The 19720-nt window shown below is 40.4% G+C and overlaps 1 protein-coding gene across 2 annotated transcripts in view; it reads left to right on the top strand.

Moving 5' to 3' along the window:
* The first annotated feature begins 3126 nt into the window (after nucleotides 1–3126).
* The window catches only part of PTCH2 (patched 2), a 59668-nt gene continuing 43074 nt past the window's right edge, over nucleotides 3127–19720 (top strand). The window contains exons 1-3 of one of the 2 annotated variants that reach the window (XM_087889677.1): nucleotides 3759–3895; nucleotides 4473–4580; nucleotides 5119–5311. Coding sequence is in view for 1 of the 2 variants with exons in the window: in XM_034414962.3 (XP_034270853.2) it covers nucleotides 3755–3895; nucleotides 5119–5311 (334 nt within the window). In the remaining variant the exon portion in view is untranslated. Of the gene's footprint in view, nucleotides 3896–4472; nucleotides 4581–5118; nucleotides 5312–19720 lie in introns of both variants that reach the window. The other variant, XM_034414962.3, reaches the window with a different exon arrangement.

Raw genomic sequence — 19720 nt, 5'->3', positions numbered from 1 at the left:
CTTTTGCTATTAATGGTTAAGACATAAACCATTATTGTGGGAGTAGCAGCAGAGACTAAAGGGAAAAAAATGAAAATAACTAAAAACAAAAAATACTTAGCTTGTTTATACTGAGGTATTGTCAACCATACAAGGCAGACCAGGCCAGGAAATCAATTCCACAGGAAGGCTATATTGACTATAATAACAGAATCTTCCAAGTATGATTGTGCTATGCCTCCTCCTCCTTTTGAATGAGTTAGGAAGGTTGAACCACTTTCAAATGTTACTTCATGTTCTGGACTTTAAAAATGCTCCATCTCTTGGTGCCAAGTAATGATTACTACATATCTCTATTCAAGTAACCTTCCTTACTCTCTAGAAATGTAAAGATAGTGAATATTGTTTCCATTCAAATGAGCGATCAAATTTGTTCAGGAAATGGATTTTACATAATAAATGCAATAAACTGAATTGAATTGATTGATTGATTGATTTTACAGAATTCTGTGTGATTGCTTTTGAAGAACTTCCCTTCTCTCACTTGATCTGTTCACAAAATATTCCACTGTGCCATTTTCCCACGATCTTCCGTATTTGTCCTATTGCCTAATAAGAAAGTGGTGATGATTCTACCATGATGTATTACTGAAAAGAGAACTTTCCTTCCCATCAAAGGAAGATGCTGAAACATATCTAAATACAAGTCTGTTCTGTTTGGGTTGTCCAAATTGAGCTTTACTTCAAAGAATCATGGGACTATACTTCAGACTGCTTCACATCTCTTTGAAGAAACTAGACCCACCGTTTGGGAACGGTGGTCACATAATGGTCTTTCCTACATGGTGGCCCATTTTCATCCAGCTCAGGATCTGTAGCTATATAAATCAATATCTATTAGACGCTTGCACAGTTCTTCCTGCTTCCTGACAAAAATATAAACATAATAACTGTCTTGTAGTCTGAGAGAAAATATCCCCTTTAAAGGCCCATTACTTGTTAACTGACTACAGTAGGGAAAGGAGAGATGATGCTTGCTGCAATCTAAACAGCATTGGTAAGTAATCATGCGGCTTATTCATGTGGCTTGTTGTGTGTTAAATGTACATCCTACTTTTGTTTTAGGAGCTTAAGGCAGTGCACACAGCACTGTCTCCTTTAGTTTTTCCTTTACACCATGGGTGTCAAACATGTTGCTGTCATGCGATGTTTTGTGATGTTTTCCCCTGAGGTGGGTGTGGCCTGTGCGGGATGCATCTGGCCCGCAGGCCGCCAGTTTGACACCCCTGCATTTACACTGTGATATAGGAGGTTCCACAGAGAGTAGTTTATCCAAAATCATCAATAAATTTCAAGTATGTGAGTGGACTTGAACCCAGGCATCCTGTACCCTATACCACACCCCAGAAGAGAATTTTATTCTGTAATTGTCCTGTCTGGGGGAGGGGGGCAGTCCAGACTTCTACTTGCATCCCTTTTCCAGCAAAAAATAGGATATGTCTTTTGATCAGTAGCATAAGACTGTCCATATAGAAGCTCCCCCCACCTGGATTTTGTGTTTTACTCACTTGCTTTTGAATCAGTAAGAAGCCTTATTTTGGTCTTCTCTTCTACATCTGATTCATTCATATCCCGTCTTAATATTGGGAAATTATTTTTCTGTAAGTTTCAAGTTACTCTTTGTTTGTTTTAGATAGGTTCGCTTGTGGGAGGATGACAGGGTCACTGCATTAAGCAGTTTGCATTTTGTCAAACTACTTTCATTTTATAGGAAAATTGTATGAATGGGGAAGTCAAGGATGGCATAAGGCTCCTCCCTGCTTCTTTTTTGTTGATAAATGGCCTGGTTGTGTTTTATCAATGATGATGAGGAAGCTCCTTCTAGCTTCCTGCTCGAGCCAGTCAAGCAATAGCCCCATGATTGAAAGAGGAAGGGAGGCGGCGGAGGGAGAGCTGGTATGCCAAGGCCTCCAAGCAAGTCTTCTCTCTTCAGATGTGGTGAAGAATGCTGCCCTATTCCCCATCCTAAAAGAACAAGTCACCTGCTAGTTCAGTCAGTTTTCCTACATGGAATTGGAACAGAATGGGAGGCAGAATTTGGGGGGCCCCTTGGGCTACTTCTGAATGTGACTGCTGTTTTATGTTGTCTGCCTGTTATGTGGTTTTCCTTGAAGAGCAATATGTCTACAACTATCTGAGACAAAATGCAAGAGGCCTCCTGCTTATCTAGAGGCATCAGCCTAGCCCTAGACAATTTGAAGCCTGGCTTTTCTCTCTTCCGACCACCATCAGATTTTATTTCCATTTTGTAGATTTCGTTTCCATTCTTGACAAATGGACATTGGTCAAAATGAGTGGTCAGAAATCCTTGGCCGGTGAAGAGAGGATATTTCTTCACATTTCCAGAACGGAGTCATTGTCCTTGCTCAATATGCTAGAAAATTGGTCGTTGGCATACTGTTTGATTTTGGAACCGTCAACATTTGGGGGAAAGAGACAAAAGTAATAAGGTAGTTGTTAATGCATTGGGTTAACGAGTGTCTCTTTTCCCTTTAAAAATTTAGGGATAATGATCTCATACATGCAGAATGACTTTAGGTTCTAAGGGACAGATGATGGGACTCAACTTCCTTTGGAAATTTCATATCCATCCCTGTTGACTCACTCCTTCTCTGGGCCCATAGGGTTTAGAGAAAGCGCTTTTCTCTGTAGGGAAATCACAACGCTCTATATACATGATTAAACCCTTCCTTTTGCTTATAGATACTGCACAACTCCTGATGTAAGCCCAGGACATTTGCGCTGTATTTTGTCACTTACTTAAATCATTCCCTCTAGTCCCCACTCTATTCTTTCTCTTGTTATGTCCTGTTGGCATTCATTCCAATTTGGATTCACCTATTACTTTTCCTGAAATCGATCAAGCTCCCCTTTCCTAAAACTAAAAGTTTTATTCCTTTATTATTATTTTTTTTCCCTTTCCTGCTCCAGAGTTCCTCGCCTGCGCGCGCCCCCCCCTTCCGCAAGTTTGCAGCTGTCTCGATGTATCCGAACGTCCGCTTGCAATTACAAATAAAGGAGCTCGTTTGGATTGGGGTGGGGTGGGGGTGGGATGGGGGAGCTGGGAAGGGACAACGGGCAGTATTTGAAAATCTGTGGAGCAGAATTCCTGTGTGGAAGGCAAGGCTCCCTCCCTCCCTCCCTCCCTCCCTCCTCCCTCCCTCTGCCCTCATTGATTTGAGGCGGGGAGGAGGGAGGCGGGGGAGGCGCTGCCTGGGTGGTCTCTTCTCTCTCCACTTTGGTGAGCTGTTGCTTAGCAGCTAATAATAGGAGATGTTTGCGGAGTAATTTGCCTCTTCCTCGGCCAATGGGAACTGGAGCACTTTCCCATCAAACCAAACCTTCCTCCCCCCCCTTTCCTCTTTTCAGGATCTCGAAGGAGGCTGTTTGTTCCAAATGTTGGTGGGACGGGTTCCGAGGCGCACTGCACCGCCGGGCACCCGAGCGCCTCTCCTCTCGCTCTCGGAGGCTGTGTGAGCGCTCGCTCCCCCCGGTCTCCCGCCGCGCGTCGAAGGGCCACGCTGGGCGGCGCCAAGGGCGCCTGGGGTGCGCCTGGATGGCCCCGGATTCGCCCCCATAATGTTCGCATGGGATCCCCGCAGAAGCCATTCTGAAGCCTCGGACCCCGCACTTTTCTCTCGTGGATTACCGCTCTTGGGAAGCCGCCGGAGCTCCCTCGCTTCTCGTCTGCACCGTCCTCGTTCGACCCCGCGCCATGGCTTCGGGTCAGCCGGTCCCCGGGAGCGGGGGCTTCTTTGGAGAGCTCCCGGCGTCTTACGCAGCTGCTGCCAACTCCGATCTCCTGCGGAGACCCAGCTATTGCCACGCAGCCTTTGCCCTCAAGCAGATCTCCAAGGTAAGGACGCGGGACGGCGGCGCTTTCCCACGGATGGGGAGGAGACGAGTGGGGAAAAACTGGGGGGTTCCTTCTCTCCGGGAGCAGTTGCAAAGGGGTGAGGCAGCTCTCGTGGGCGCGGGGACTGCGTGGTGGTGGATCCTCCGGGAGTCCCTCGGCTTGTTTGGGGTGGGAGATGAAAGGAGGGGGCCGGCTCTCGCATGCGTGCTCCAGAGACAGTCTGCTCTGGGGTCCCAGAAGCTTCTTTCTTGAAAGAGGCAGAGTCGTCCTGGGGGGGGGGCTGTTCCTAAATGGGGAGCCAGGAAAGGCCTACTCCAGAAAATATGCCTGAGAGGATGCACAGGGGTTAGGAACAGGAGGACCCAGCCGCTTGAGTGTGAGGAGGAGGAGGATGGATTTCCCCTAGCCATGTGGAAAGAGAAGTCTACCACGGTTCGGAAGAAACACTGGGGAGGACCAAGGGAGCTAACGGAGAGGAGGGTGGAAGAGGATGAGGGAGTGAGATAAGACAAAAAGATGCAGCTGACAAATGGGGAGAAAAAGCTTACACCTCTTCTTCTCCCCTCTTTCCCTGGAGAGTATCTGGGAGTTAAGTTGACCAGATCCTTGACCTTCTAGCTGCAATGAGGCTACAGACACCAAACAAGGCGCTTCAGTTAAGAGCTGTGTTCAGGAGAAAGAGAAGGTGAGATTCCTTCTCTAAGCCATTATCTGGGTGGGACAACCCCACCAAGTCTTAACTGTAAACTTTACAGTGACTTCTCATTTTTTTTTGCATAGTAGCTGCCCAAAGTATAAGTGTAGATGGACCCATATCTAGAAGCATCGGTCACGAGTGCAGCAGCCTTTCTAAAATTTTGCATCCTTCAGGTGTGTTAGACTATAAAGCCATCATTTTCAGCCAACACAACCTTAAATACAGTGTGTGAAGATTATGGAGTACAGTCCAACGCATCTGGAACTGCACAAGGCAAAGGAAGGCTGAACAAACTCAAACTCATATCTTCAAACTAGAAGGGAAGAATCAGCAAGGATAGATTCAATTGAGACCCTAACAGATGACTATAGGTAACATCTATGGCCCCAGATCTGTGAGTAGGATTTCACAGGAATGCTTTACTTAAAGATAGTAAATCTTCCTTAACCCCAGTGCTAGCTAATCCTCAAACAGGATGTTCCATGTAAGGAAATCATTTTGGCTAACTTTCAGTTTTTCTCCCCAGGGTAAGGCTGTTGGCCAGAAAGCCCCACTGTGGCTGCGGGCCCAGTTCCAGGCTCTGTTGTTTACACTGGGCTGCTGGATCCAGCGTCATTGTGGCAAAGTGCTTTTTGTGGGGCTGCTGGTCTTTGGGGCACTGGCAGTAGGGCTGCGAGTAGCCTCCATCGAGACTGACATTGAACAGCTCTGGGTGGAAGGTAAGTTTCTTCCTGGTTGACGTGACTGCTAGGAGGACTACATGTAGCATGGAGTGTGTTAGGAGTGAGATAAAAGTTGTCAAACACATTGGAAGAAAATTTAGTTTTGGTACCAGCCAGATGAAAAGGAATTGTGACCTGGTGTAGTATGTATGTAGACTAGTAAAAACTTTGCATCAATATTTTTTACTTTTCTATAGAACAAAATAATTTTAGGACATTTCTTTGCATTACAACAGATAAACATTGATAGCAGATGTTGTAAAAGTATGGAATACAGGCTTTCTGTGTTTTATGGCAGTTCTCATGGAATTATAGGCAACTTCAAAGTAAAAAATAAATAAGGGTTTTACTTCAGTTTTGTTTGTTTTGTCACTTAAGACTGTTCTAGAGATTGTGTGGATAAAAGGTATCCAGAAAGTATCTGTTTTGAAGGTTTTAGTAATGAGATGCAACATATTAGGAACAGTTTCTGAAGTTTTGAGAAATCACAGGTTTTGATGTTTACTTATTTACTTGTTTACTTATTTATTTATTACATTTTACTTTCTCTTTGAGAAACTTCCAAGTTGCTAGTCTGGCATATGAAGTATCATGCAGAGGCACACCTATATATTTTAAGCAAAGGAGTTTTAGTTATTCTTCAGGCCATTTTCTGATAAGAATGAAATTGTGGTTATTCTCTAGACTGACCTTGTGCCTAGGCCAGGAAATTTCTCTTTAATCTCAGGTTTGTTCAGTCACATTTAAATTAAACTGTTAAAAAACCCTATGACTTAAAGCCACAAGTTTTAGGATGCATATCTTACCCACAAGCCAAAGATTTAATGGCTTTTTAAAAAAGAGAGTTTGACTCCTGTGCCAGACTTGTTCATAGGAGTGTATGTTTGTGTATAAACCTTTCATTGCTATTCTGCATGTGTGTGCCTGTGCACATTGTCTCATTGTAAGTGTGTGCAATCCAGATTTCGTATCAGTGAAAATGCATTCCTCCAAAAATACAAGTATAATTAAATCGATATTCTCCCCTCAGATATGGTTTTTCTTGCCACCGCTTCCTATTTGGTTCATTACATTATTGATATTCGAACACTGAATTATCTTTTTGAGGGTGATACTGAAGGAGTGAATAATTACAACCTGCAACCAAGCTGTCAGTTGCACTTGGGTTTGGTTCACACTCTCTGGCAACTGAAAATGAATTCAGGTTAAATGCAGTCAGCCCAAAACAATGGCATCATCCAGGAACACATCTTAATTTGATTTTAAAAATTATGTTTTTAGGAAGTCCAGCATGCTAACTCTTTTAAAATTGTTGCTATTTCACCCTGTTCTTTCCCTTCCATCCACTCCCTTGCAATCTTCTCCTTTCCAACTCCAGGTTGTGCTGAATTTTCGCACCCTGGGACTTATTTATTTATTTATACTTTTTTTGTGTGTGCAAGCAGCCTGGGAGCTTTCCAAGAGCAGATGTTTCTCTGTGATGACTGTCAGCGATCTTTGGCGTTCCCCACCTCCTCCCTCTGCACAACCCAAACTCCCTGTGTGGTCCTAAACTACTCTTGGATTTTGTTCAACAATAAAGGCAACTTTACTCTTCCACCCTCCCACTCCCTTTTAAATAAAACCACACTCACATGAATGCCAGTAAAGTTTACCCACCTGTTTCACACTCTGAAAGGAGATTGGAAAGAAAAGAAAATATCTCAACCTTAGCCTTTTCCCCTCCCCTATTTCTTGCCTCTGTGTGATAGAGTCTCATGGCAAAAAGGAGATCCATCAAAAATCTGCAGCTGTTTAAACATTTAAAGATGGGAAATACCCTTTTTTGTAATCAACACATCTTAGTCCAAATCAAGAACCTCCCCTGAGAACCTACAGAACTGGGTTTGTTCTTAGTTACTGTCTGACCACTGACAGTTTGCTCAGTTTTTATGACAGGATTCTTCTTTGTTGCCTGTCCCAGTGTTGAGTTGCTGCTTGCAGGATCTAGAGCTCAGCTTTGAGTGCTGCTAAGAAGAGAACCAATGCACATTCTTAAAAGAAATTCACATTGATGCCATTTTGAATACATACTTCTCAACACCATAGGTTGTGTATTACAGCAAATCATTCTGATTGTGCTTGTACTTCAGTGAAATGTTTATCAGTTGACTAGCATTTGCCACGCACCCGTTTTGAGATATATTGTTGTGGATAGCTACCCTGTTTCCCCCCAAATAAGACATCCCCTGATAATAAGCCCAGTTGGGCTTTTGAGTGCATGGTAATAAGGCCAAGCGCTCATTTCAGGGTTCAAAAAAATATAAGGCAGAGTCTTATTTTTGGGGAAACACAGAATGTGCTGGGAAATTTGGATACAAAAAGTTGGCATACAGATGGAAGTAAGAGAAGATTTCACCTATATATCTCCTTTCCTGCTGTTCCTCCATCTTCTATTCTATAAATGTGGTTATAAATCCTTTGGTAGTTAAAACAGTTTTTTTTTCCTTGGAAATAAGTACTGATATGAAAGTGCTTTTTGAATTCTGCATTCTTTTCTGTGGTTATTGTGCTTCTCTTGAACATAAGTTGGTTATTAACATATTGATTTCTAAATTTTCTAATGTTACCAATTCACTGCCTCCAAACTGATTGCTTATAGTGCTGTGCACAGAATACAAAGCAGGCAAATATATTTGGGTTCAGAGTGAATTTGACATCTTTGTTATCTTTGATTGTTTTGGTTTGAGAAAAGCCCTAAATCTTGGATAGTGAGAGGAAAACTTTTTCTGCATTTCAGAGATTGACAAGGCTGAAACCAAAAATAGATAGACCAGAGTTGAAAGTATGTCCCTCTTTCTCCCCCCTCCTCTTTTTTTTACAACTCTCTCTGCCCATTTCCTTGTCTTATCTCCCTCTTCTTTCTCATATAGAGGTAATTCTTAAGGGAAGAAGAAATAATTCATGCCAGACATCAGAACTAGTTGCTGTGTGGGGATCATGTTTTCTTTTCTGTACTTTGAGTTTTTCCCTCAGTCTTTTTCTCTTCTCTAAACCTCCAGATTTAACTCTGGGCTCATCCACATATTGAAAGTAGCCTGTGGATCTCACAGCACAGATTGTTAGCCCTGATCTATGGAGAGGCTTCTTTTACCCTACTGTAATAGAATTATTTTTGCCAGTTCATATCAATGTCAACTTCTCAGAATTTATTTCATCAGAATGTACAGGCAGTCCTCAACTTACGACCATAATTGCGCTCAAAATTGCGCTCAAAATTTCTGTTGCTAAGTGAGACCTTTGCTAAGTGAGGTTTGCCCCATTTTACGACCTTTTTGATTCACTTTCTTATGAAGTGAATCACTGCAGTTGTTCAATTAGTAAGACCGTTGTTAAGTGAATCTTGCTTCCCCATTGGCTTTGCTTGTCTTAAGGTTATAAAAGGTGATCACGTAACCTCAGGACACTACAACTATCATAAATATGAGTCAGTTGCCAAGCGGCTGAATTTTGATCATGTGACCATGGGAATGCTGCAATGGTCATAAGTGTGAAAAATGGTCATAAGTCACCTTTTCCAGTGCCATTGTAACTTTGAATGGTCACTAAGTGAATTGTTGTAAATTGAAGACTACCTGTATATTACAATGGATATGGGAATCATCCATTAAATCTATCTTCTGCCCAAAACATTGGTTCTGAAAGCACAAAATGTTCAGTCTATAGCAGGGGTGTCAAACTGGCAGCCCGCGGTCTGGATGTGTCATGTACAGGCCACCCCCACCCCAGTTCCTCAAATGGGAAAAAGTCACGAAACGTCATGTGACGGCAACGTGATGCAGCGAGTTTGACACCCACGGTCTATAGTGTCTATGACAGTGATGGCTAACCTTTTTGCCATCGCGTGCCAAAAGTGGGGGGAGTGCAGGGGGTCGCACGTGTGTGTGCCCACACTCTTAATTCTACGCGCTCTGCCCCCATGCATGCGCACACGACCCCCCTGCACTCCCCCCGCTTTTGGCACGCAATGGCACTGTGGGCCCGGTAGGCCCATTTTTCACTCTCCCCAGGCTACAGAGCCTTTCTAGGAACCTGGAGAGGGTGAAAAAGGCCTTCCCCACACCCCTGGAGGCCCTCCAGAGGCCAGAAACAGCATGTTTCTTGACTTCCGGTGGACCCAGAATGTCCAAAAATCTGCTGGCTGGATCACGTGCCCACCAATATGGCTCTGCATGCCACCTGTGGCACGCGTGCCATAGGTTCGCCATCATGGGTCTATGAGAATAATAGCAGAGACTAAATAAAGAACTTGGAATATAGTTCTTGTAGAAAGCAACATCACATCTGATGTTCTGTTTTCCTAGTCATCAAAATAATTATGGCTGTCTCCTGTTCTTGCATACTGTTCCTCTTTAGATTCCTTCCACCTAATTATTCAATCTGCAATGTTGTTATAAATGATCCTTCCTTAGCATGTTACTGTTCAGAGTGCAACTCCTGTCATTCTTCACCATGATTCCTAACATAGAAGAAGAATAACAGATTGGAAAAGATTTGGTGTAGATACAAGTGTAGATAAGATCTGCCATCTACACCTGGATTTGGTGCTTTTGGTTTGTATAGTGTAGATATGATTTTCCTAACCTAAAAGCACTAAGGCTTTCCCTCATCTTGAAGGCATTATTTCTTTATTTCAGAACTGAATGATATGAAGGGATAACAGTCGATTGGGAATGGTAGCGGGAAAACGTCTATTTAAAATATTTCTGCAAGCCATGTCTTTTGGTGTGTAAGAATGTTTGAGACAAAGCAACTGCCAAATTAAATTGATGTTCTTGAACTATGAATGGTTTAAAAGATTTTGAGGTTGTTAAATTTTTGTGGTTTATTCTGGAAAAAGATCAAACCATTATTTGTTTTTAATAAAAAGTTTTTCTACTGCTGATATCTTAAATGACTCAGAGACAGAAGGCATTAATGATATCCTGGGTGGATTTTTTTATCCAGCTAAAGATACACTAAGTTCATACTTCTTTTAGGTGGACATTGTTCTCCTCAAGTTTTGAGCACAAATGATTTTGACCAATTTTATGCACTGAAATGTGATTTTAGCAGTGAAAGGTCAAGCTTTCTCCTCCTGCTACCTTAGGAGGTTGAGCATTCTTCCTCAACTCAATTTTTACTGAAATGTCATTTTTGGACACATTAGGATGTGTTTCTATGCATAAAAAACCCTCAGAATATTTTCCAAAGAACTACTGACAATTAAGATACTGTAAAACATATTTCATGAGCAACATTTAGGATTGGCATCTTATAATTAGAAACGTGATAAAACAATAGTATTGACATTTGCAAATATTCTGGAATAAGAAACATGAGTTTATATCTATCCCACAAACTAGCATTTCAAATTTGAATCTTTATTTTTTCAATCTCTTGCATCTTTCTATGTTTGATCGGTGGGTGGGTGGTTATAGCCTGATAATAACATCCAGATTAGAAAGAAAAAACTAGCATGGAATTGAAATCATAAATAATATGCTTTTATTTAATATGAACTGATGAATGAGTTTCCAGAGGATTTCTCAAATTTATTTACTGTACTCTGTCATATATTACAGATATTTATTACAGTGAGTAATCCTAAATGCTTGAATCTGCACATTTTCCTGAAAGCTCATGGCATTTTTCCCCCTGGATTTTAGGTTATTTTTTTCTTGTCACATGGTCTAGGCAGCTTTATAAGGCTCCACTTAGAATCAACTGATGGGAATACCATAGTACTATCTTCACTCATAAGTAAACTAAGCCTTATTTAACATAAATGTAAAAATCCGGGTGATAATCTTTGTCTGGGTTGTATTACTTAAAACTACATGTGGGAGCTTGCTGAAGTGCTCCTGTTTTCCAAACACTCTTCTAGATTTAAAAAAAAAAAAAAAGCTTCCAGAAAAAATGCTCTAAATCATTCTTTTCCTTGAAATATTCATTTTCTGTTGGTAGGATTTGTTTGTGTGTATGGAAGATTATGTGAATCCTGATCTGTGGCATGAAGGCTATAGTCCTGAAACACATTTACTGTCATTTGGTGAGAACTAAGCTAAAAAAGTGGGGGGGGGGGGGTTTAAGCCAATCCCCATGCTAGTTACTGTAGTAGCATTCTAACAGCTAAAACATTTTATTTTCTAGTTAAGACCTATAGAATTTCAGACAGTTCACTATGTTTGGATTAAGCCAAAAAGGGATTTATCTCGGTTTATAAATAATGTTTTTAAAATTAGTATTGTTTTTTGGAATTTTGGAGTAAGAAAGGAACCTCTTAATGTTCAGTCACATCAATGTACAAAATACTAAACATGCCTATAAGTAGTACTGGTAGTGATCATCCTAACCACCAGTTTCATACTAGAGAAAAGGTTGATAGCGATGTCAAGGGGATTGGTTAGAAGCCCTTATAGGTTAATCTTTTTGATGGCACTTGCCTGTTGGCGTAGTTATATCCATGGTAGACTGCTCAGTAGGGATTAAATCTAAAGCTTGAGGCTTGGAAACAAGCAAGTATTACAGAGGCAAAAGGTCATGGCTGATTTATAGACCAGGGTGACCTCAAAGAAGGCAGGTTTAATTTTTAACTAGAATGTTTTAGTGTAGCTGGCCGCAGGGCTTTTTTAAAGGTAGCTGCTACTGGATGATTATTCTGGCAGACTAAACACTTTTATCTTTCATTCCCCAGTGTGCAAAAAGTAGGAAAAAATATGGAAGCCATTCATATTAAGTGGACAAGAATAGAAAAAAAGATGAAGGAATGCTAGTTACCCAGAGATCTGGAAAGTGCTATTGAACAAATAGATGTTTATTGTTCTAAAATGATGGACAAGATTCTTCTGACCTTGAATATGTTTCCATATCTTGAATATGTTTCCATATCTTGAATATGTCCGGACAGATTAAACGATGTGCTTCCTGCTCCAGGAGTTACATCTGTGGTTTTGGGTTTATTTGTTTTTTGCTGTGGACCTACCTCTTAAATAGGATCATTCAGTGAAGATTGATTTTCTTTTAATAGTCATAATCAAATGATTTAATTGACCCAGTAAATTATGGATGAGATGACAGCATATTTTAACCTGTAGACTGGGATAGAAGAAATCGTAGATTCAGTTCTAGCCTGGAGACATAGAAAGGGGCTAGTAATACAGGAGTAAGTTAACTGGTGTATTTAAATATAGTATGTGACTTGAAGCAGAATAAGAGGAAGAAAGATTCTGAGATTTGGATATTCCCAGAATATACAAGCCTGACATGTTAACTCCATTCTGTTAATTCATTTCAGTCCCATGTTTTAACATCTCTTTATGTGATGTTCAATGAAGAAGGCCTGAACTATTTGAAAGAATTGTGGATATAGAGTGTTGATACTTGGAAACAGAAGATACATATTCATTCTGATAGAAGCAGAGTTAGCCTGACGCCTCTGCATATGGGATGAATGAAGCTATCTTTGAATTAGATCAGACCACAGGATGTTTGTGATTGGAGATGAACCCCATCAAAGTGGGCAATTTGAAGAATGTTAGATGGCCCATCTTATGTTCAATTAGGCTTTTCTACTTTAGGCAGTCTTGTGAACAGATAAATAAACTGTGACTGTGGGGTCTGCATACCTCACTCATAAGAGCAAATAAACAAGCCCCCGAGGCAGCTGAATGCAGAGGCCAAGGGGCTTCAATGTATATGTGTAAGTAATATTCTTGGGTGGGCAGGAGAGGTGGGTGGCCTACTGGCTAGCTGAAGGCTCTGAATGACTTTGGTGCTGATAAGAGGGAAGAAGGAAAAATCTGAAAAGGGTAGGAGCCATGGGTGAGATGAATGACATAGGACATAGGCTGAAGTATACTTCTCATAGTGTTAGGCATTTGTGTTTCATAGATGCAAAAGAAATTGGAAACAGAACTTGAGATAACATGACTGACCACATGAAATATATATAGATTTTTAATAGCCAACATGAAGTTTATTATTAAACAGCAAACTGAAACATATGCATAAAAAAGTATATCTCAAAATGCTGTGAAGCATCAGAATCCTGCAAATACCAAAGAAATTAGGTAATTCATGGCAACAGGCAACATATTCTCAAAATTCTATAGAAAGTGCCTTGTTTACAAAAGAAAAGCCAGATTGTTAATTATTTTCTTTTTTATATGAAAGAAGTATCTGCTGATAGGCTCCTTAAATTAGGCAACCAATGTATACTCATAGATAGGCCAACCACTCTACTGAAATGACAGCTTGCTCACAACAATAATTACATGAATTTCCTTTTGTGATGATTTAAGAAAATAAGTTACTTCCATAATCACAGTGGTGGGATTCAGCCAGTTTGCACTACTTCAGGAGAACCGGTTGTTAACTTTCTGAGCAGTTTGGCAAACTGGTTGTTGGAAGAAATAATTAAGGCAGAGAACCAGTTGTTAAATTACTTGAATCCCATCACTGCATAATCATCTTAGCTTGCATTCAATATCAGCTTTGGCAGAAAGATCATTTGAGATATTTAATTTGAGATTCACAAATCCAATTAAAGTACATGTATGGAGAATGAAATAGTTTATTTATTTAATAAATTTATTTTATCACCTATTTCACATGTGTGACTCTAGGTCACAAACAAAATCACATTGTATTGAACTCTATAAATAGAAAATAAAGCATAATTTTTCAAAATACTAAGGAAGAAAACATTTTCCTTGCTTGCCAATAAGTTATTATTTTATACCTGTAGTACAAAATAATATTAGTGGTATTAATCTCAGAAAAAGAATAATGCTGGCAATTAAACCGGGTGTTTAAAGACTTCAGGAAAAACCAATTTAAAGTTGTCATGCAAAGTAATTATTTTTTGCCCATTACTAATAACTGCTCTGACAGTTTCTTGAATTGATAGTTGAATTCTAGAGAATGAAAGTGTTTTCAGATACACTCTAAAAACAGAAATATAATGGCAAAAAAAAAAAAAGAAAAGAAATTTGTCCGCTATCTTCCAAATCTGCTTTGTTTTCTGCCTTTGCTTTGACATTTGCTCTAAGAAGCATCTTCTAACTGTGATGGCCTGCTTTGAAAAGATCTTTCTTTTCTCAGACTAGCTGAAACTTGCTAGAGTTGCCACTCAGGCTGTTTCAGTTTTCCAAAGAATTGAAGGATTGGGGGAGGAAGAAGCCTTTTTTGGGGGTGGGGGGCAGCTGAACAAGAGAAAAGAAATAGGAAGGACAAGTTAAAATAAAAATGGGCTCTCTCTCCACCTTGCTCATCTGCTTGGAAATGTGGAATCAAAATTTTAAGGCATAGGTGTGGAAAAATGTTTAGATTTTTTTTAATGTTATTTTATTGGCAAGGGGCTAACTATAGGACAGAAAATGGAGAGAGCAAAAAAGGAGAGAGGAGTGTTATTCTCTGGTTCATTCCCCCCCCCTCCCTGGCTTGGAAAAGTGGTCTGAGTTCAAAAAATTCATTTCTTGCCTGAATGAAGGCAGCAATGTGGAAAAATTTGACCATTCAGAGGGGGATGAATGTATGTTTCAACCCCACATTAAGTCACATTAGCAGGCAGTGGAGTGCTTAATGTGGGCATTTTTCACAGCGGCCAACAGAGGAGATGATTAGCATAATTAGTCCAGGCAACTCTATACATATGGAAATGCCAAATGCGTAAATGCCAACACCAGTGGAAATTTATGTCAATGCTGACAAGAGTCTTAGCAGTGAATGGCTCCCAACTGAATCTCTTTTAGCCCTCTTTTTCGGGGGTAGGGCCTTCCCCATATCTTTGGCCAAGGCTCCTTCAGGCCATTCCTCTCCCCACTCGCTCCCTCCACACTGGGAACCTGAGCCCTTTGCATTTCTGGTAAATAAAGACATTAATTTAGGTCTGGAATAAACAAAAGGGCAAGCCAGGCCTGGGGATTGGGGAGTAGGCCTCAAACAGGCCTTTCACTGCTCTTCTTAAAGCCGGATCCCCCGCCCGCCCGGCCTGCCAAGCGCTCCGCGCTCCCCCCACCTTGTTTATTTAGAAAGCAGCCTGGCGTCTCTCTCTTTGTCCCCCATTAGGTTTGTTAGCGAACAAGCACCAGGGGATGCAGCACATCTCCCCCTATCTCAAACTGTTTAGCCCCAAGCGGTTAGCTTAATAGGGTGCCCAGGCACCCTTTCTTCTCTTGATGGAGCCAGCCAAGGAACAGGATCCTGGCTGGATGTGTTTTGACAGCAGTAGGCAGCTAGCGGCCGGCCGGCCTTTCAGAGCAGCCAGGACAGGTAAAAATGGCTCTTTTAGCCTGCCCCCAGCGAGACTTCCTCCTGAGCAGCATGGCTCCTTTCATAGCCTCCTTAATCCAGCTAATCCGCCCCTCAACACTTTGAAGGTGGCCCATGGCATGTGCGTGCTGCTTGCTCTGTGCAGGGGACGCTGCAAAAAAAAAAAAAAATCAGATTCAGCTGCCACCGCCATGTGTGTGTGTGTGTGTGTGTGTGTGTGTGTGTGTGTGTGTGTGTTGCCCCTCCACTATCCTGCTTTCTATTTCAGGTCAGCCAAGAAATCAGATCCCCACATGGAACTGGAGGGGACACAGCTGTCCCCTTGGTCTCCATTATGGCTGCATTATTCAGTTAATTGCTGATAGGAGTAATCATGGATTAAACCAAACATAAACTGTCCATGCTGGGGCCTTATTTTCAACCTGGCTCAAGTCCAAGTCCATCTAGACTGGTTTCCTACTTCTTATAAGGCAGCTTCTAATTGTTTATTGAGGAGTTTCCTAGTACTGCAGTGAGCAGATATGGGGTAACTTGCCTGCTTGAAGGCTTCAACCAGACTTCGGCAGTGCAAAATATTCTTCAAGGAGTTGACAAGTTTCATAATAATTAAAGTCTGTAAACCAAAATAAACCTTATAGGACTGTAGTGAAGACAAAATAAGATATAGGTAATTCTTCCCCAAAATTGTCAGGATAACAAGTTTATACTACATAGCATTGATATCTAATATTAAGACTAATATTTTTAGTTTAGTCAAATATAAATCAAAAAAGAAGATTATTGCTGTTTGTTCTTCCCAGCCCAACCCAGCAATAGAAGTACCGGTACATTGTCAAAACAGAGCTTAGGTTTGTGTATGGTCTGTCTGTCCATCAATTAGATAACTCTCAAAATGCAACAGAACAAAACCAAATTTGGTATGGCAGCAGAAGTCAGCAGAAAAAGAGTTAGCACTATAATGGGCTGCATTTAGTCAGAGGTTGTGAAGGGGGAAAAAATCCCCAGTGTATTCTGATGGGAGAAGCCTTTGGGCTTGGCTTATTGTGGATTTCTCCCTTCCAAACTACAGTGTCCTTCCTCCTTATCGTATAACCCAGGATGGAGCATATGTGGAGCAACCTTCGTAGCGCACACTTGCACACCATAACAGAGGCAAATGCACACAGTGGCAATACATATATAAGCCTCCTTCAGTAAACCAAACCATCCATTCATAGAGGAGCACCACATATGGACTTACTCCATTAAACTGTCACATCCCACAGAAAGGTTCCATACATATGCACACACCTTATTTAATATTTGGGACAAATCAGATGTATATACTCACAGGCAAAATAAGTTGCTGCATAACAGAGAACAAAATTCAGATGTTTTCTATGCTGCTGGTAAAGGATTTGAAAAGAATTCCAGAAACTACGTTCTGCATGCTTTTCCTATCTTGTGTAAATTTAAAACATTTGCTTTATTTTTCTTCTAAATAAGAAGGGAAACCAGTAAGAGATGTGCTTTTTTTAAATGATCTGTTAGGGTCTTGCAATGTATAACAATGCATACAGATGTCAATATTGTAAGTTAATATGAGACTACTCTCATCGCTTTTGGCCTATAATGCAATATCTTCTCTTGATTCCAGCAGAAAATAAGCAGTATTCACTGATTTTGCATTTTTCTATGTTTACCCAAGTTAAACTTTCACAAACTTTTAATGAGAGTGCACTTGGGCTTTGGCAAAGCCTTTATAAATATGAAAAAATAATTTACTTTATCTTCAAAATACATATCTTGTTTACTTTAAACACTGTGTTTAATATTTTTCTTTTATTTATATTGTGAACTCTTTGTTACTTTGGTCAGTTATTTATTTAAAACATTTATATAGTAGACCATCATGTACTAAATTCTGGGTGGCTCACAACCAAAAAAAATAAAATAATATCTCTTTACAATTAAGAATACTATAGTAAAGCCATAAGACCTGGCACCATAGCTGAACTCTTCCATGCAGCTCACAACAAGTTCATCTCAACCTATCCTAGCATTTGAAGGAAAAATCCAGGTCTTGAGTGCTTTTTGGAAAGTTAAAAGGGTGGGGACCTGCCAAACATCAGGGGGAAAGGTGTTCCATAGGCCAAGGATTGTCATGGAAAAGTCATTCTTCCTAGCTCCCATAAGATGACATTATTTTAGGAGTGGACTAGGAGCATGTGCATGTGGTAGGAGCATGTGGTAGAACAGTCCTTAGAGAGAGAGACCATCTCACAAAGATGTCTGACTTAGAAGCCTTAGATGCCTTTCTATTCTTGCTGTGTATCTTGAAAATCAGATCTGCACAAATGTACCTCATCAAGTGAAAAACAGACATGTTACCTTGTACATTGCAAATCAGTAACAATTCCACAGTTCCTTAGTTCCAAATAGCAACAAAAGTGGATGGCTTTTCCTGCATAGATGGTGGCTTATGTTTGTCTTGGTGAATCACTAACTATGACAGCTTGCTTTATTTAAAGTGTACCCTTTCCCATATTTTGCCACTATATCTCAGCCATAGAAATGCAGGTAGTCCTCGACTTACAACCGTTCATTTAATGACCGCTTGAAGTTACAACGGCACTGAAAAAAGTGACACTTATGACCATTTTTCGCATTATGACCATTGCAGCATCCCCGTGGTCATGTGAGTTACACTTGGATGCTTGACAACTGGTTCATATTTATGATGGTTGCCGTGTCCTGGAGTCATGGAATCACCTTTTGTGTCCTTCTGACAAGCAAAGTCAATGGGAAAGTCAGATTCACTTAACAATGGTGTTAGTAATTTAACAATTGTGGTGATTCACTTAACAAATCTGGCAAGAAAAGTTGTAAAATGGAGCAAAACTACCTTACCAAATTTCTCACTTAGTAACATAAATTTTGGGTTCAATTGTGGTTGTAAGTCAAGGATTACCTGTATTTCTATATTCTTGCTTTCTTGCCCAAACAGAACAGAAACAATGTTTTAAAACAATGGGAGCAAAATGAAAATAACTGTGCTGTGCCTATCTTAGCTTAGAAGAGACAATTGACATAAAAAAGAGGAAGATTACTACCAAGGAGACTCTGTTCTTTTTACGTTCTTTAGGATCAAATATCAATAATAAACAAAGAACCTAAAATGATTTTTAAAAGCCAACTCAAAATGTTATATAATAAAAAAGTATAATGCCACCAAAACAACACAGGGTACCATTTGATTTCTCTCTCCGAGTTCATCAAATCATTACACTACTTGGGAATAGATAAAGGCAAAGTATCAAGTATCAGAATTTTTATATTTCCATGTACCCTTACAATGTACATTTTGTAGGCAATGTTCTTGGAGATGCTCTAATTTTCCTCTAATGCCATCCCCAAATCCACAAGATGCATTCATATATATGCATGGTGTAATATCTTGCAGAAAGTCTAGGATCTGGTAGATTTTGGCTTTGAGAGGTCGGATCTTGCATGGCTAGCACTATGATAGAAATGATCATTTTAATCAATCAAGTGACAATTTGTAGAGATTTAGCCAGAACAAATCTGTTTCAATAAAATTATAAGGATCTCTGGGCTTTATGAAGATATGGTACGCTTGAGTTAATACCACTTACCACTTAACAAATGGAATTAGATGTGCTTTACAAGTGCTTTAATTTTGTGGCTGTTTATGGTTTGTGTTATGTTTGATGGCTACGATACCTAGAATGCTGACAGGTATGGTATCCAAGGACAGTTTTTGATTTCTTTTCCACTAAATTAATATCTTCTGAAAGGTTCATCTGGATATATTCTCCTTTAAATAGGGAAATTTGGACAAGTGGCAGTAGAGATCAGTGCTCTAGATCAGGGGTCTCCAACCTTGGCAACTTTAAGATTTGTGCCAAGGTTGGAGATTGTGGACAAAAGGAGGCATTTCGTCAGGATACATACAAATAATGTACGTACAAATATAGGCAATCTAACAGAATGTAGGCAGTTTAGGCAACTGGCACTTCGTAACTCCAAATATTTTGTGATCAAGTCTTTCCCATTCTGATGCTGAACATAATTGGGCAGGGTTGCTTTAGCAGAATTAAGAATTTAAAGTAG

Source organism: Pantherophis guttatus, chromosome 3 (genome assembly GCF_059756535.1).
Source record: "Pantherophis guttatus breed Tessera chromosome 3, ASM5975653v1, whole genome shotgun sequence".
In the NCBI taxonomy this organism is placed as follows: domain Eukaryota; kingdom Metazoa; phylum Chordata; class Lepidosauria; order Squamata; family Colubridae; genus Pantherophis; species Pantherophis guttatus.
Note: the sequence above shows the minus strand (reverse complement) of the source record. Positions and strands in the feature narration are given on the sequence as shown.